Source organism: Pithys albifrons, chromosome 15 (genome assembly GCF_047495875.1).
Source record: "Pithys albifrons albifrons isolate INPA30051 chromosome 15, PitAlb_v1, whole genome shotgun sequence".
Taxonomy (NCBI): Eukaryota; Metazoa; Chordata; class Aves; order Passeriformes; family Thamnophilidae; genus Pithys; species Pithys albifrons.
The window spans coordinates 7,735,322-7,752,596 of NC_092472.1; the positions used below are offsets into that span (position 1 = coordinate 7,735,322).

At 53.2% G+C, this 17,275-nt stretch overlaps 1 protein-coding gene across 2 annotated transcripts in view; it reads left to right on the forward strand.

Annotated features, from left to right (window-relative positions):
* The first annotated feature begins 956 nt into the window (after window positions 1-956).
* DPYSL3 (dihydropyrimidinase like 3) overlaps window positions 957-17,275 on the forward strand; it is a 32,794-nt gene continuing 16,475 nt past the window's right edge. Inside the window, exon 1 of one of the 2 annotated variants that reach the window (XM_071570324.1) lies at window positions 957-1,294. In XM_071570324.1, the coding sequence (XP_071426425.1) occupies window positions 989-1,294 (306 nt within the window). In that variant the 5' untranslated portion in view covers window positions 957-988. Of the gene's footprint in view, window positions 1,295-11,504; window positions 11,634-17,275 lie in introns of those variants that run through there. The other variant, XM_071570325.1, reaches the window with a different exon arrangement.

The window sequence follows — 17,275 nt, forward strand, 5'->3', positions numbered from 1 at the left end:
TCATTGTTCTCCACGATGGGTCAGGCTCCATGTGGATTTTCATTAAGAACCACCGGTCCTTGGAGGACTGGCAGAGACAATGGCACTGCTTTGTTTTCGCAGAAAATGTTGGAAAAAGCATAACTGACATCTCATAATGCAAATACGCGGTGTGAGAAATCACTTGGCAGGATGTTGAACCCAGGTACCATGTACACTTGTTTTAGATAAAGAAACGAGCACTTCAAAAACAATTCCAGTCAAAGCTCCGGCTTTGGTGCTGCATGATAGATTTCACAGGCCCCTACTGCTACACAGCCATTATAATTCTTAAGACCCAGCCTTGGCTGTCCCTCTGTCCTCCAGGCCTCCAGCACTTCTGAAATGAAGTTGCAATGGAGCTCTCTCAAAGCAACACCTTCAATCAGCGAACACACGGAACTTGTTTTGTGCGGCTGGTCTGGCGGTGTTTGCGTGACAAGAACACCCGTGCTCGTGTGTGAGCAGCGAAGCCTTCGGGCAGCAGACACCGCTCGTGTCCGGACACGAGCCCACCTTTGTGCAGCGGACAACGCTCGTGTCCGGACACGAGCCCACCTTTTCGTGCAGCGGACACCGCTCGTGTCCGGCTGCAGCGCCCACCTCCCCGCAGTGCCCGTGCAGGGGCCGCGGCCAGACGGGTCGAGGAGCGGCCCCGGGCTGGGATCGAACGTGGTTTGCGGGCAGCGCCCACGTACGGGCAGGGCAAACTCTGCCTGAGCGCCCGGCACGGCCAGCAGCGAGGCGCTCCCGGGTGTTCGCGGCTGGAGCGCCCCGGGAAGGGGTCGGCTGCAGGTTCCTGCAGCACCGCCCGTCGCGGGGGACGCCGGAGCAGCAGCCCCCGGGGCAGCCCAGGCAGCACCGCCCGAGCCCCGCGGCCGCGCAGAGCCCGCCCCGCCCCGCCCCGCCTGGGGCCGGTCCCGCCCCGTCCCCTCCGCCCCGTCGGTCCCGTCCGGGCGGTGCGGCGGGGATGGCGGCGGACGGGCGGCGCGAAGATGAGGAGCTGCCGGTGTACCTGGCGCGGCCCGGCTCGGGGGCCGTGCCCCGGCAGAAGCGCGGGGGGCTCTTCTGCAGCGTCGAGGGCGCCTTCGAGAGCAAGACCCTGGACTTCGGAGCGCTGCGCGTCGGGCAGCGCCGAGCCCCGGCATCCCCCCGCCCCGGCCCCGAGCCCGACCCGCCGCCCAGCGCGGCACCCGGCCCCGACCCGGCCGCGGGCGACCCCCGCGCCGGCCCCGGCGAGGAGCGGCTCCAGGACGCGGCCCCTGCGGACCAAAGGGTAGGGACCGGGACCGGGACCGGGACCGGGCGGGCGGGGATTCGGGAGGCGGGCGGGTCCGTCCGGAGCCTTCCCCGCCCCGGGATGCGGGCGGTGTCACCGCGGCTCCGGGAGCCCCAAGGCCGAGGGTCGGAACCGCTGGCTCGGTTTGCTGTAATTGCCCTTTTATGGTTGAATGAAAGAATACCTGCCCCCGCAACACTGAGCGTTTAAAAAGTGAGAATTTTGGAGCTCTTGTTCCAGGCCAGGCGATCCATATCGCCCGTGGGCACAAACCAGAAGTGCTGCACCAGGAGTGGGGGGCGTCTCATTGATCTGGAAGTGGCAGTGCTGAAGGTGCCATCAGGCACAAAGTTTCTCCACTTACACCAAACTGAAGGTGATAAACTGATCCATCCAGCTCCACAACATAGGTCCTTCTGCCAGAGGGTGAGACAGCTTGCTGTGCTGGTTCTGGTCCCATTTGTACCAGCAGTTGGGCAGGAAGATGATTAAGTTAATGGTTTTGAATGAATCCCCTGGCTGGGATTTCAGTAGGGCTGTGGCACATCTTTATCTCAGGCAGTAAGGCCACTCGCTGCTGTAGGTCAGTGAGTTTGTTTGGTACTGAACTTTCTAGTAGACATCTTAAGGTCACTCATTGTCAGTGATGAATAGGGCAAATTAATAAAACCCATTTTTGAAGATGGAATCAAAAAATCACCTGCATCTTAGCACAAAGAGGTGGTTTGAATGTCTTGGGGTTCTGCAGAAACCTCCACTTGGGTCTGGAGTGCAAACCTTGATAAACTTGAGGCAATTGTGATCTGGACGCCTGACCTCACCAGCCAGAGCCCAGTGGGAGTGCAGCAGTGAACTGTGATGACTTGACCTGTCTGGGTTTTGGGGGAAAGCATCAGGCTGTCCTTAGTGTCTGCCGTGTTTTGTTAGAAATGTCTAGCTAGGCAGTGCTTTGAGTTTTCTTCATTTCACTTCACCTTCTTCAGCCTCTGGTTTTTGGTTTCTTACTGACATGCTTCTCTGTTCCTGTTCTTGAGCTTTGCTCCTTCACAGCCTGTTTTACAGAGTTAGGAACAAAATTAACATTATTTTTGTCAGTACCAACTTTGTCCATGTGGTTTGAATAGCAGCTGCAGAACTGACCACTGCATTAAAAATGTTATGCTGCTGCTTGTTGGAAAAGAAGCAGAAGATCCTGACAGCCTGTCTGCAGGCTTTGCTGAGAGCTTTCTTTATTAGCTGTACCAAAAATTTGAAACAGTCTTGTTCCCTTTTAAGGTCGTATGTAGACCCTTATCTCCGGTGTTTTATAGCTGAGGTTTTCCTTCAGCAGCTCCTCTCTTCCTGATGATTTCTGCCCCGGGTTTCTTCCTCCGAGGCCTTCCACCTGGCAAGCATCAGGAACCAAACCCCTTTTATCTGCATATCTTGCCTAAGAGAGTGGGAAGCTTTATGCATGTGTCTTGTGTGTGCATGGCTAGAGGGAATCATATGACTGGTTCCAGAGCAGGACAGTCCAATGGGAAATGTGTGTTGTGCACACTCAGCCCTGCTGCCTGCACAGCCATGGGGAGTTTGCCTGCGTTGGACTCTGCAGACTCAGAGCACACAAAGGCACTTTTGTCAGGGCAAATTGGACTTCTTTGAATAATTTCATAGATTAAGAATCAGAGAGAGCTCAAGTCGTCTACCCTTACCTAAGTAACTTGTTTATCAGAGAAGCTGAGAGTAAGAGACTTGCCTGTGCCCAGGGCAATAGGCAGAGATCTATCTCCTAATTTTCGCAGTGAAAAGTTTCTGATTTTTTTCTGTAATGACATTAATTGTAATTAAAGCACCAACCTTTCTATGAGGACTGCAGTGAGGAACTGCCCAGCGATAACATGTGGTGTCATAACCAGACAGTGTAATACAGGCCCAGGCACATGGTTCAGCCTCACTTGGTTTTATCACAGAGTGTATTGGAAGGACAAAACCTGGCCTGTGTATTGGGGTGCAGAGAAGCCATGGTGGGGATGTGGGTCAGAGCAGTTGGGGGCTGTGCCTTTGCTCCGTCAGGGGAGTTTGAGCTTTGCCGGTATATTCAGGGACAGTCTCAGTCACTGGGGCAGGCGCTGGGGGGGCTGCTGGGGGAAGCCCTGGCTATGAGGGGCTGCTGCTGCCTGTCTGTGTGGGCAGATGGGCTTTTTGGGGAACAAGAGATGTGCCTTTCGGGTGCTCTTTGATCAAAGTAGGAGGTCCCTTTCCCCAGCAGCAAGAGTTGTCATTGCAGAACACTTAGGATTTGGAGGAACAACACTGGGAGGCCACATTCTGCTCTGGACTACTCACAGAGACCTTTTTTAAAACAGAATGATTTAACTTGGTTCAGATTTCCATCAGTAATAGCCAATATGAACTCTACCCTTCTGAAGTGTCTTGCAGTTTTCCTTGAGAGCTGTCATGGCATTTGTTTAGCCAGAGTGGATTACTACCCTCACTTTACTATAATGAAGTCAAAGAGAATTTATCTGTAAGTCAAAGACAACACTGCCTGAATTCCTGTGGTCAGGGTGTTCGCTGAGGGCAGGTGATGTATGAACAGGTACTGGAGAGCTGCAGCATCTTGAGGCAACAGGGCTTTGAGGGAAAGAGCTTTACACTCTGTGCCTGGTGCCTGGGAAGAAAGTCAACCAGAAGCCTGTGTTGGCCTCCTCCATGTCACTTCTCATTGCTCAGCCGTGCAGAGACCCTGAGTTTTCTTCCCCCTGTGCAGTCACAGAGGCAGGAGCACGTGGCTCGTTGTGCTCACCCCCAGACACTCCGTCCCTCCTGCTGCGTGGTTCTGCAGTGAAGTCGTCATTTCCAAGGCAACTGGCTGTGGTCCCACAAACACGGGATCGTGGCTTCACTGCAGCCTGGGGCAGCTCCGTTAGCTGGGGAGGACGAGTAGTGTGAGGGAAATGAGCAGACAGTGAAAGCAGGCGAAGGGTCTGTCCCCTTCAGAAGACTGTCAAGAGCCAGACCTTGGTGATATCCTGCAGGCAGCCAGTGTCACATGTGTCCAGTTGTGTGACACCACTTGGATTCAACTTGTATTAAAACCTGGAAAGACAGCCAGGGCTGCCTCAAATGGAGCACAAAGCTTGGGCTAACTTGATGCTCTCATAGTTTTTTTGACACTTGTAAAATATGCTCTGACTTCAGTATTCAGCTTTCTGGTTTCCATTGCCAGTAATTTATGGCAGGAACACCAAGCCAGCAGTGGTCTGTGCCTCACGAGGCAACTCAGCACAATTGGAAGTTGCAGTTGTGCACTGCCTTTAGCACAGTTTAAACTCTTGCATTTGTGGAAGGGATCCTAATAAAGCACTTTGAAAATATTAATTTGTCATCTCAATATCACCCCATTCAGCATCTGTGTTTTGGTTTTACTTGTTCTTTTTATAAGAAAACCATTTGGAGTGACACTATTTCTGTTACTTTTACAAACAACAGGAACAAATCCAAGCCAGTGAACTAGTTCCCACAATGCAAATACAACAGTGAAACATGTGTTACTGTTCATGGAGTTGAATGATAAATACTCAGGTCTTTATTGAAAAAAATCCCACATGTGTGTGTTGGTGTTTTTTAAGAAACTTGATGCCTGAAGCACAGCAATGAGTCAGTTTCTTTGGCTGCTCATGCCAGGACAGAGGTTATTGCTAGCAGTTATGCAAAACTGCAGAGCTTGATAACCCAGCCCCTGTGTAAGAAGACAGATACTGGATTCTGTGGGAGTTCTGCAGTAGGGCTAGATTTTAAACGAACCCCTGATTTCTTTGGAAGAGTTCCTGCTTGCTGCTTATGTTTTACCACAAAGCTTACCCTAACATGTAAATAGTTTGATTTTTCACACTATCTTGTGGCAACAGTCCTTGGTTTCCTTCTGTCCTTATTCTCACCTCTGGGTGGTCAAGGCTTTGAAGTGACTGGTCCCTGTGTGTGGGCAGTCCAGTGGGAGCAGGGAGCTGGCTGACAGGTGTGGCTGGGGCACGTCACCTGGGGTACCTGGCCACCATGTCCAGGGCACCGAGGCAGCTTGCCAGGCTTACACTGCCAGTGGTTTGGAACGATGCTGTGAGTGTTACTTGGGATGATGTGTTCTTGAAAACCTCATTCTTCTCTAGCAATAGCCTGTTGCAGCAGGTACTTCTTCTTATACCGTAGATGTTTTCTGAGGTTATCGAGAGCACAGCAAGCCCTCACCTGGTGCTACATCTGGACAGGGCTGTTTTCAGGAGCAGCTTCCAGAGTAGCCGCCATTGCTTCTCCCGTGACCACAGGCCAGCCGTGGGCTCTCTCAGTGCTCTGGTGGGGGATGCCCAGGGAAAACACCTGCAGCAGGACATGGTGGCAGCAATGCAGCAGGACATGGCAGCGATGCAGCAGGACATGGCAGCAGCAGTGCAGCAGGACATGGTGGCAGTGACGCAGCAGGACATGGTGGCAGTGATGCAGCAGGATGCGGCAGCAGCAATGCAGCAGGATGCGGCGGCAGCGATGCAGCAGGATGTGGAAGCAGTGATGCAGCAGTGTCTCTCCTCTGATGTGACCAGTGAGGCCCAGCAGGGTACAAGGGGTCTCTGTCCCTGTCACGGTGCTGTAGGATGAGGCACAGTGATGAGAAGCTGGTTCGTGGGTGTCTGTGGTCCTGACAGGGGTGTTGGGGAAGTGTCACCTCTTGGAAGATAGCTGTCAATCCACAAAAATACTTTGCCAGCCAAACAAACTGCATGAGCCAAGTGGGCATGTCCTGTTCTCACAAATTCATGTGACATTTGAGATTTGCAAGGCAAGGGTCACTTCTTTCTTGCTTAGAAAAGGCTTTGTTATGTTGGAAACTCTTCTAAGCATTTTTATGAACATAGTTGAAGATGTCAAATGCAAACTTTGGATTTAAATTGAAGTAGGTTTAGTAGGTTTAAATTGAAACTAAACATTGTGGCTTGGCTGCAGCCAAATAGTTGGCTCTGTCCAAAACAATCTTTTCCTTTTTATCTAAGATGTCAGTACCTTCAGCAGGCCAGAGCTCTGCCTACTCAGGCTGGGAACAGTGTCTCCCATATAAAGCAGCCAAAAGGTGGACCAGCTTTTGGGGGCTGTTGTTTCCCAGCAGAGGATGCCCTGCCAGCAGCCTGCCAGGTGCTGAGTTACAGCTCTTTCAGGAGAATTCAGCACAGTCCCTGGGTGGTCACTCGGAGCTGTGGTGTGGCCTCCTGCTGGGAGGGCAGGAGATGCTCTGTGGTGTTCAGGTGGCTTCCCTTTTGCAGGAGGGGTTTTCTTGCCAAAGTCCCTGAGCAGCTGAAGTCCTGCAGTGGCCAGTCCGTGACCAACTGCTGGCACCCTCCACACTGGACACATGGACCAAGGCAGCCTGGAAGAAGCTGAGCACTTGTGTGTGAAGAGAGGAGACCCCAAAATGGCCTGGCCCTGTGCACACCCCATCAGCTGGGCTGTCTGCACCACAGCGGGAGCTTGGAATTGGCTCAGTGGATATGTCTTCACAGGAAAATTGTGTGGGGCTTAAAGGGAGGATGCTTGAGTTGTTTAGCAGAGAGCTGGCTGCATCTATGCTAGAAGTGACTCTTCTCCAGCATCTCTAGTGATCTGGAAGGAGAGATACAGCATGTGTGCAGGTAACACTGATGTTGTGAGTGCCAGTTGGGAAGGAAACATCCTGATGTGGTGTGGAGTGCTCAGAGACATGATCCAGGAAGGACAAAAAGAGTCTAGGCTCTGAAAAGCACAAGCAAACAGACCTAGAGGAAGACTGTAAAGTGTCAATGCCCTTGACAAAATAGGGAGGTTTTGTGATGAGACCCAGAAAAGTAATTTCATATGTGTGGTCTGCTCCTGGGAGATGGTTCAGGTGAGAGCAAAGCTGGTCACTGACAGCCCTAATCCTGAGGAAAACCACAGCAGAGACTAGCTGGAGCTATGTGTGCTCTGTTGCTTTATTTCGGGCAAAAGCTTTTGTTACACAGACCCCTTCCATTGCCACCTCTGCCAAGAGGTGGAAGACAGAGAAGGTTGATTTTTCTCTGGGGAAGCAGTTGTTGGATGTGGCTGGAGGAAATAGGAAAAAACCAAAAACCAAACATGCCGGCAGCCTTCCTGGAGACAGGGCTGAGAAGCTGGAAAATATAGCTGGACCTTGGCTCATTCAGCTGGGCTGGCTCTTGGGTGTGGGTCACATCCAACAGCATCTTTCCTATCACTTTGCTGGGAACAGCTGAACTCCATTTTACAGCTCACAGTTTTCTGTCCAGTATCAGATGTTTCCGTACAGCTGAGGGGGGAAAAGAAGTGATGCTAAGCAGAGAGCTCAGCCCTTTTCAGTCCTTGCTCTGCATGTTAAAGGGGGTGAGGTGGGTGCCTGTGTTGCAGGGACTCAGGCTGGTCTATCTGCACTCTGATGGAACTGAGTTGTTTCAATGAAAATCCAGATATTCATGTGCAGCCAAAGCTCACCCCACAGAGGGAGCCAAGTATGAAGTGGGAGCCATCTCCCTGCAGGCTTGGCATCAGTGTTTTGCCAGGGATGACCTTCTGAGTGAGTATGCTCCTACAGCCCAAGTGCAGCAGGAGGAGGGAGGGATGCCATTGCCAGCAGCAGGAGCATTGTGCCTTTGGAGAGAGGTGATTCTCCGTCAGAGCTGGTGAGGGTGAAACATCTCAGCTGGTTGCTGCTGCTGCTGGCAGCAATGCCAAGCAGAAGGACAAGGGTCCTGGCAGTGACTGGTCCTGTAGCTTGCTGGGCCAGTCCCTGTGGCTGGCAGCTCCCTTCCAGGCCTGGCCTCGTGTGGGTCACTCAGCTGACCCAGCCCCAAGAGAGGAAAAACCCTTGTTGAGCCACCCAGCTCAAAGAAACTTCATTGCTCTGCAGGATCAGTGAATTAATTGGCCTTGAAGCAGCAGTCACTTGTGTATGCATATTAGCACATTTCATTTGACGTGTTTGGTTTCAACCTCATTTATTTTTGGCAAAGAGAGAAAAGAGCCTCTCCCTCACCTGGACACCTTCTCTACATGCCTGCAGGGTGCAGGAGCTCTTCTGGGAGCACAGGACTCCCAGCTTTGGTCCAGGGATAGTTTCTGTCCCTTGGATTCACTGCCTCTGAGGTAACTTCATCCCTGAAAGTGCATCTGCTAGGACAGGAGAGGGGATGGCTTCATGCAAAGAATGTGTATGGGAAGGGGGAGATCATGTGTGTGGGGACAGGCTGGCCTGGCAAATCTGCTGAACATTGTGACATTTGAGCCCAGATTGTTTCATGACCAGTGATATTCACTGAACCTCGGCTGTGCCTAAGACCCATCAGTCACAGATGAGTAGGGCTGGTGGGATGTGCTTTTGTCCTTTGCCCTAGAGCTGGGTCACCAGCCCCTGGATCTCACAGACAGGGGTTGAGCCAGACTGCTGAACACTGGGAGGCCACAGTTAGAGCTGGATCTGTTTTGGTGGCAGAGTCCTTGCAGCAGCACGTGCCTTCTACCCTGTGTTCACACTGCTGGTGCTCCTCGCCATGCTCCTGTCACTTGTGTCTGGCCACAAATATCTGGTGCCATGTTATCCCTGCAGGTGTTTTGTGAGGATGTTGTGAGCTCTGAGGACTGCCATTTTAAGTAACTTTTCCATTGACCACGATTCCCATAGAGGATGTTTTGAAGCATGTGCGTAATGCCTCGTGGACTGCACCTGGAAGGGATCCTATGGAAAAAGTCGTTTTCCATTTTGAATGTTTTGGGCCCAGGGCAGCATGTTTGACTGTATTTGTGCGAGTGTCACATAGCAACCAGGAGGAAAGCACATCCCTTCAAACGAGGGGTCTGAAGTCACCATGGCTGGCCAGCATCCAGGGACCTGATGCAAGCTCAGCTCTTGAAACTGTCCAAGTGTTGAAGTCAGCAGCATCTGTCTGCATAGTCATTTATTATTAACTAATTAACTGCTGCTCTTTCTGTTACTGACTTCACACAAAGTTCATGTGGCACCACCCGATGGGGATCCTCTTAAACTTTCTGAAGAATGTGCAAGTGAAGTTTCAGGAGGTTTGGGGACAGGAGTTGAGGGTCTTTGTCACCTGCCAGCCCCAGCCAGTCTAATTTCAGTAGAGACCAGGACTTGTTCTTGAAGCATTGCAGTGTTGTGACAAGAACAGCATGGTGTGGTACCTGATCTGCTCCCCACATGCTCCTTAGTTTCAGAGGCTCTGGCACAGCACTGCTCCCCCATTCCCTGCCTGGCACTTGCAGACACCCCCTACCCATGGATCTGTCAGGGAGGGGGAGGTTTCCAGACATCCCTTGCTGACTGCGGAGGTGCTGCAGCTCACAGGCAGCAGCATAGGAGCTGGGACATGAAGGCAGCTGGGCCAAGCAGCCCTTGCAATTTTGTGAATACTCTCGCAATCCTGGTAGTAATAAGTCACTGAGCATCTGCTGACTTTCACTTCAAGCTGGTGAAAGGTTTTTTGGTTTAGAATAAATACATATGCAGTAAAACTTTCCAAGAGCTTCAGCAGAAGCACACACAGAGTAACAGGCTCAGTGGGTAATAAAAGCTTCGGGTTGGGTTACTGAGCCAGTGGAGACATCCAAGGTTTTGGTGAGGGAGGAGGGAGGGCTGCACCAATCTGCGTACTTAAACCCTTGGGCAAGGAGAACAGACAGTTAACGCTGTTGTGACCCCACACTGAACTGGCGGCAAAGCACGCAGTCCTGACAGTCCACGCTGCTGTCACCCACTTCTCCAGAGAGTAGCAGCAGTCAGAGTTGGCTGCAGCGTCAGGGGTTGTGCTGTGAGATGGCACTGCCTGTGCACGCACTGGTGAGGAGAGTGCTCGTCAGGCCTCTGCTGCCATTGTTAGGCTCTAGTTTGGAAAGAAATTGAAGGGCAAGTTTGGGTGTTGGTCACCCAGGTCAGATGACTTATTTTTCTGCTGGAGCTAGAAATTGGATTGCAGCAATGTCCATGCTAGGTATGCCTGTAAAATTTGTGGAGAGCACACAGTTTGCTGCTGTCTGGCAGCAGGATCTGTAGGAACATCTCACTGATGGTGTTCAAAGCTCTGCACATGAACGAAGTCGCAGCTGGCCTGGGAGAGAAAGTGAGGTTCAGGCCAGCCATGACTCTCAGGACCTGCTGGCAGCACCATGGATTGTGACAGGCAGGAGAGGGCAGGTGAGTTTATCCCATCATAGCACAGCTCCAGCTGGCCTGGTCCTGGCCAGCTGTGGGGTCCCAGGCTCAACATCATCTGTCTAAGCACATGCTGGGTACTCATAACCAATTCCACCATTTAAACCTCCCTACCAACGTCACAGTGGAGGAAAGGCAAGAAGTCCTTGGTGCTGCCAGCACCTGCAGTGTTTACGTGGCACACAGGATTCCTGGAGCCAGATGTGTGGTGTATTTTATTATTTTTAATGTTTCCAATTCTTGTGCCTGTGAAAGAAAGTTTGACGTGTGCAGGGGCACTCTGGCAGCCCAAGACAGCTCCTTCTGTTACAGACCCTGGTCATTGTACTCGCTGTTGTTACATGGGAAGTCTCAGCTGGTGCAGAGCCCTGGTTGTGGCTGCTCTCCTGGGCCCTCCCTGCGGGCTGAGTGCAGACATACACTGGATGGCGTTGGTGCCAGTGGCAAGGGCCAGTGTCAGTGCCCAGTGCTAGTGTCGGTGCCTGGTGTCTGATGCCAGTGCTCGGTGTCAGTACCCAGTGACAGTGCCTGCTGTCAACACCTGGTGCTGGTGTCAGTGCCCAGTTACCAGTGTCGGTGTCAGTGCTCAGTGCTGATGCCAGTGCTCTGTGCCCAGTGTCAGTGCCTGGTGTTCAGTGCCAATGCCGGTGCTCCGTGCCCGGTGTTGGTGCCCGGTGCCGATGCCGGGGCACGGTGCTCGCTGTTGGTGCCAGGTTCTCCGTGCCAATGTCAGTGCCTGGTGCCCGGTGCCCACTGTCGGTACCCGACGTTGGTGCTCGGTGCCGATGCTGGTGCTCCGTGCCCGGTGGCGGTGCCCGATGCCGATGCTTTGTGCTCAGTGTCCGCTGTCGGTGTCCGGTGCTCGGTGCCGGCACCTGCCGTGCGGGGCGGGGCGGGGCGGGGCTGGGCGGGGCGCGCCCTGCCCGGGTCCGAGCGCCCGCTGGCGGCTGCGGGCGGCGCGGTGGGCGGGGCAGGCAGGCGGCCGTCCCGGTGCGGCGGGTGCGAGCTTGGTCTCGCCTTTGTGCGGAGCGGCTCGGAGACAGCACGGGCGGCGGCGGCGGGGCGGGCGGCACCATGTCGTACCAGGGCAAGAAGAACATCCCGCGCATCACGGTGGGTGCGGCGGGCAGGGCAGGGCGCCCCACGGGGCAGGCGGGCAGCGCGGTGCCGGTGCCGGTGCCGGTGCCGGTGCCGGTGTCGGTGTCGGTGTCGGTGTCGGTGCCGGTGCCGGTGCCGGTGTCCGGCGGTGCGCGGCGGGTCGGAGCGGGGCGGCGGCGGCGCGCAGACAAAGAGCCACCGCCCACGCAGGTGCCTCGGCCCCGCCGGTGAGCCGGGATGGGCAGAGCCGTGTCCCGGCGGGTGCAGCCCGGGCTGGACCGTCTGCGGCGCCGCTGCCCGGCGGCTCCCGCTGCCCCGGGGCCGGCAGGGCGGGTCCCCCGGGCGGGGCTGGCGGCGCTCCCCGCACCCGCTGCCACCGCCGAGCCGCTCCCCGGGCTCGCCGTATCAGGTGCGCGGGGACCCGCCCGTCCGGCTCGCCCGGTGGGTTGTCCCGAAAATACCGGAGCCCCGTCCTGCCCATGCCCCGCCGTGCCGCTCCCTCCGGGGCTTTCTGCTCTGATCCCTGCCGGGGCAGCTGCGCCCCGACCCGCCCCGCGGAGGCTGCACGAGGCTTGCTCCTGGGAAAGCATCGGGGCTTTCATCTTGATGGCTTTTCGCTGGCTTCATGTCGCTCCTGATTTTTTTCTTCAGGCAGGCTGCCTGAAGAAAAAGGAAAAGCAAAGCTCTTGCCTTTCGTTCTTCTTTTGAATGTAAAGATGTGAACAAAATGCTCCCAAAGAAGCACTAAGATCTTTACCACTATAAAGTGAAATTCCTTTGTCAGCCCTGGTTTAGTTGCTTCCATAAGCAATATTATGGCTTTACACGTCTTGCCTTTGCTGTATTCCTAGACCACTACAGAGACACCACCATTGCTATTGCAGGTGGGATTTCTCCCATTTGCTGGGGCGTTTCCTACAGGGACCTTTATGATACACTTTACCTGTGTGCAGGGCTTGTGCCTGCTCTGAGGGGAGCTCTCTCGCCTCAGTAGTAACAAAATCTCGCAAGCTGCTTGATTTCTCCCTGTTAAATCCTTTCCTTTTTTACTGAAGCTGAAAATGCAGTGGGCACATGGTGTTCGTATTGCTGATGTTAAAGGTCACTGTTCTCCTCTGACTTCTGCAGCTTGGGGGTGACCCTCTGAGACTCGCTGGCCCCATTCTGCTGTCTTATCTTGTCCTGGTTGGAGTAGAGAAGGTGGCTCTGGAATTCTGGTCAAATGACCGGTATGTCCTAAACCCATGCTTTGGGACCCAGGGGAGGCAGTGATGTGAAGTCAGGTGTTGGGCGGACTCCTGTTTTAATGCAGTTACAGAAATAAAAGCTCAGATCCTGTGACTCTGCTAGAACAAAGCCTTTTCTGTCCCTTTTCTACTGATTGTGCCCCCAGGGCAATGTTGGCATTGTTTATTCCTCCTTCCTAGATTTCTGCCCTAGAATCTTCTTGCATGTCAGTACAGATAGCAGCTGATGGGGATGGCAGATTGTCACCTAAGCTGTGCTTGTTAGTAGAGAGACGTTTGGGATGGTGTTGTGCTGTTTCCTTTAAAGCATCTAAAGCATTGCAGGCAGGGGGAGGGAACGTCTGGAGCATGAGAACATACAGAGAATTACTGGAGCCACCTCCCACTGGCAGGTAACTCACATATAGATCTCACACCTGAGACCACAAACAAGGGGAGCAGTGCCTTCCTTGGTTCTGTCACTCAAAGCTATGGGCAGATTGAGCTTTTGTGAAGGAGTTATTGAAAAACTAGATATTTGTACTTTCCAACAGCTATTGTTTGAACTGCCTAGTGTATTTCTGGAGATGCAGAAACACTCCTTCCTGGTTCCTCTTGTACTCAGCAGTGCTGGAGTCAATATTTGTAGTTGTTTTCTGACAGTAACATGTGAAAATCTATTTTGCCTGTTGTATCTTTGCAGCAATTTCTGGTCTTTTCTAGGACAGCCATTTTAGTGGAGAAGCCAGGAGCATGAGTGAGTGGTGCATGTGTTAGTGTGAGATAAATCACTATGCAAATTATTCCCAACCTGAATTGTAAAAGTCTGGTCAAAAGCTGTGTGTGACAGTGTGACAGGCAAGACTGCAGCCATTGATAGAAGACTGGTAAGTACAGGCGTGTCTGTTGGTTGCACAGTGGGGGAAACACGGGGAGGAAAGGTTAACCAAGCCTTTGGCTTTCTGAGTGATGGCTCCATCAGTTTGATATGGACATGTTGCTCTTTCCTGTGCCTTGGGTTTTGCACTATCCATCAGAGATGACTAAACATGGTATTGCTTCCCAGGCGTGTGCTGATGCTGGGATGTCCAGCTCAGGAGAACAGTAATTTCAAATCTTATGTGTCTATTGAGAGACTTTTTATTAGTTCCTGGAAAGCTAATAAAATATTTCCCCTCTTGCTGTCCATACTATTTTTTTCTTGCAGAAAGAGAGGTGGAAGATTAAAGTTCTGCCCTGATTTCACAAAATACCTTATCAGAGCTGTTAGTTGAATCAGAATTACTCAGTGTTTGCGTTTTTGTCTTAAAACAACTTCCTAGCCCAGGTGGACTGGAATTGCCACGTTTTTTTCTTGGTGTGAGCCATACCCATCCCAGTTACCCTGCCAGAGCCCATGAGAACAATCTCTATGATGTCTCTTTCCCCTCTATAAACAAGGAGGTCTGCAAGGGGGTGGCCAGTATGTTGTATCAGGTGCAAGTGAGGAGGAAAACCATAGCTACTAACTAGACAGATTTGGTTAATCTGGCAGCTGCTGTTATGTCATATCTTGCCCATGGGCTGCTGGGAATAATGGTGTATTTGCAAGCTGGCTGGATGTCCTTTGACTCCAGCCAGGGTTCTTCCATGCTGTCTTGTGGTACATTAGTAAGGACAAGACACCATCTTCTGATGAAACACCACTGCAATTAGTGTCTCTTACAAGGGAAAAAGCAGTAAAACCAAGCACCTGTTTCCATGCTCCCCTAATTATGCCCTTGTGCTTTGTAAATTAGGTGAGCGCTGCTCTTGGCTGGATTCAGCAGCCTTCTGGAAGCTGCTGCCTACCTTTCCTTCTGCAGCATCACTCTGAGAAATGTTAAGAGACCACCTGATATTTTGGGATCTCAAAATGAGCAGATGATGCTTAAGAGCATCAGGAGCAGAGTGTGAGCATGAGGAAATGGGTAATGGGTTTGAAAGCTTGATCCCAAATGCAAACAAACAGACAGGGAGTGTTGAGAAAAAAGGGTTCCCAGTGTGGTGAGGTGTTGCAGACTGGTGGTGATCCTGGCAGGTTTTGGCAGAGCTGTTCTGGAAGGAAGCTCCAGGGGTGGCCTCGTGGGCAGAGATGGATCCTGGTGAAAGGCACTGCACTGGTGACAGACGGGCTGTCGCTGGCTGCCCAGAGACTTCAGAGGCACTGTCAGTGATGGAGGTCAGTGCCAGTGGTCAGGTAGATCATTGAGCAGCCACATCTGTGCAGGACCTCGCCCTTCACCCAGAGGCTGCGAGGGCAGTGGCCAGGGTCAGGCCCTGGCTGCTCCTTCTCAGCCCTGCCCCACAGCTCCTGGGGCAGGAGGGCTTTTCCCTCTGCTGACAGTGGCTGATGACATAGCCTGACACTGGCTGGCGGGAGCTGTGGTGGGTGTGCAGAGGCACAGTGAGCCCTGGCAGGGGAACAGCATGTTTATTGTGGTCTGGGGCTGCTTTGGCAGTGTGTGCTGCAGAAGCCTGGCTATTAAATCAGACTCGTTTCATCATAACTGCTTCGTTCTCTTCCTTTCTTCTTCCCCCGTCTCTTGACATCTGGGCGCATCCTGAACGATGCCAGGGCTTATAAGATGTGTCATTTGGATTTTTCTTGTACTTTTTTGCATTTTTATCTTGAAGTCGGTGGGTGGGTGCCAGTGGAGCCCTTTCACTGTCAGGTGGGTGTGGGGGGTTCTGGCAGTGCCCAATCCTCTGAATGGATGCCTTGTTTGTGCTCCAGCCATTATGGGCCTCTCAATTTTGTGTACTAACAGAGTTAGCACTGAGCAGCCCTTCACATCTGCCACAGAATGATCATTTGAGGGGGGGAGGCAGGCATATTTCCCGAGCTCATATTAGCAGTTTATTCAGTAATTGTCAAGTGTTACAGTCTCCTGGCACCCTGACGCCTGTGCTTGACTCCCTTGGCTTCCTCTTGTCCAATGGGCAGGGGAGGGCAAGTGAGCATCATCTCTATTTTCTGATGCTCCCACTCTAGTGAGAACAAACTCCTGGATTTGGAAAAGCACGTTGGGGAGGTTTTAAGGGTATAGGCAAGACAAAAAAATGGAGGCCCAGTTGTGTTGCTGAATCTGGGCAGGGAGACTTTCTTCTCATGTGTGCGCCAGGTAAAGCCAAGGGGGAATCTACCAGGGAATAGGGGACAGATTACATGGGAGAAATTCTATCTATGGTTGGCTGAAATAGAAAACAAGTTTTTGACCTTGACCCTGATTTATCCGTAGCTGATGCCTGATACAGTGGCTCTGTAGTTTTTGTCTACAGCTCTTGTAGGTTACTTAAATATTCATCGTTTGCCTCCATAGGAGCCACAGCTCAGCTGCTTGCCCAAGCTCTAACCAATAGCTCATTCTTTTAGGGGGTTCTGAATTTAAAATTACAGTATTGTTAGTGAGATTACATTTGGATAGACACAAAAAGGAGGACAAGGCACCCTGTGCTGAAGGAGGAGGAGGAGAATCCGTGGCTCATCAACAGCATTTGTTTGTGCTCAGGGTCCTGAGCCCCAAAGCTCACCATGACCCAGCATGTGCCTCTTGGGGAGGGACGTGGTACCGGTGTGTTGGTCCGAGCACCTGGGGCTGTCAGTGCACACCGGCTGTCCTTGAGCCCCGGCTGCTCGAGAGAGGTGGCAATGGGGCCCCGGGTCGCTGGTCAAGGCCATTATCTCCGTGTGCTCATGGCGGTGTGTCCCAGGGGGCTTTTGGAAGGAGCTGTGCGAGGGCTGGACCAGCGACGCGCCCTCGCTGCAGAGCCCCGCTCAGACGGCGCGGTCCGGGCACAGCCTGTACCCGACGGGGCCAGGGCAGGAGGGGCTGCCCGAGGGTCTGCCCGGAGGAGGATGGTGGGTGGAAGGGGAACGGGGGAACAACTCGGCGGAGCTCTTTTCCCGGTGGCAGGCGAGGCTGGGCGGGGCAGTTGGATCCGCGTTGCCGGCACCGGGACCGCCGGGCATCGGCAGCACCGTGGGCGGCCCCGCCGGGGATCCGCGTTGCTCCCCCGCGCCGAGCTGCGGCGGGGCTGAGCATTCCCGTCCTTTCCACACCCAGTTCCTTTGTCTCGGCTGCGTGTGGGTGCGATTGCTGTAAAAACGCACGCGGGGCTCTGGGCTTTGGCTGCCGCAGGGACTCAGGAGTGTCTCTGCATCCTTCTGTTGCCAGGGAGGAAGCTACAAATTACGAGCACTGTGGCGATACGTAAGAAATTGCCCTTGGGACAGTGGATGGAGAACAAACCCGGTTCCCTGCAGAGGAAATAATTGTGCAGGAGCTTCGCTGTCTTGTGAATCCAGCTGAAGGCTCTGGTCAGCCCTGGTCCCTGCTCAGACTGCCGATGGGGACTGTACTCACATGCCAAAATCTGGGCTGTGGGCACCAGGGGAAGCAGAGAGGAACG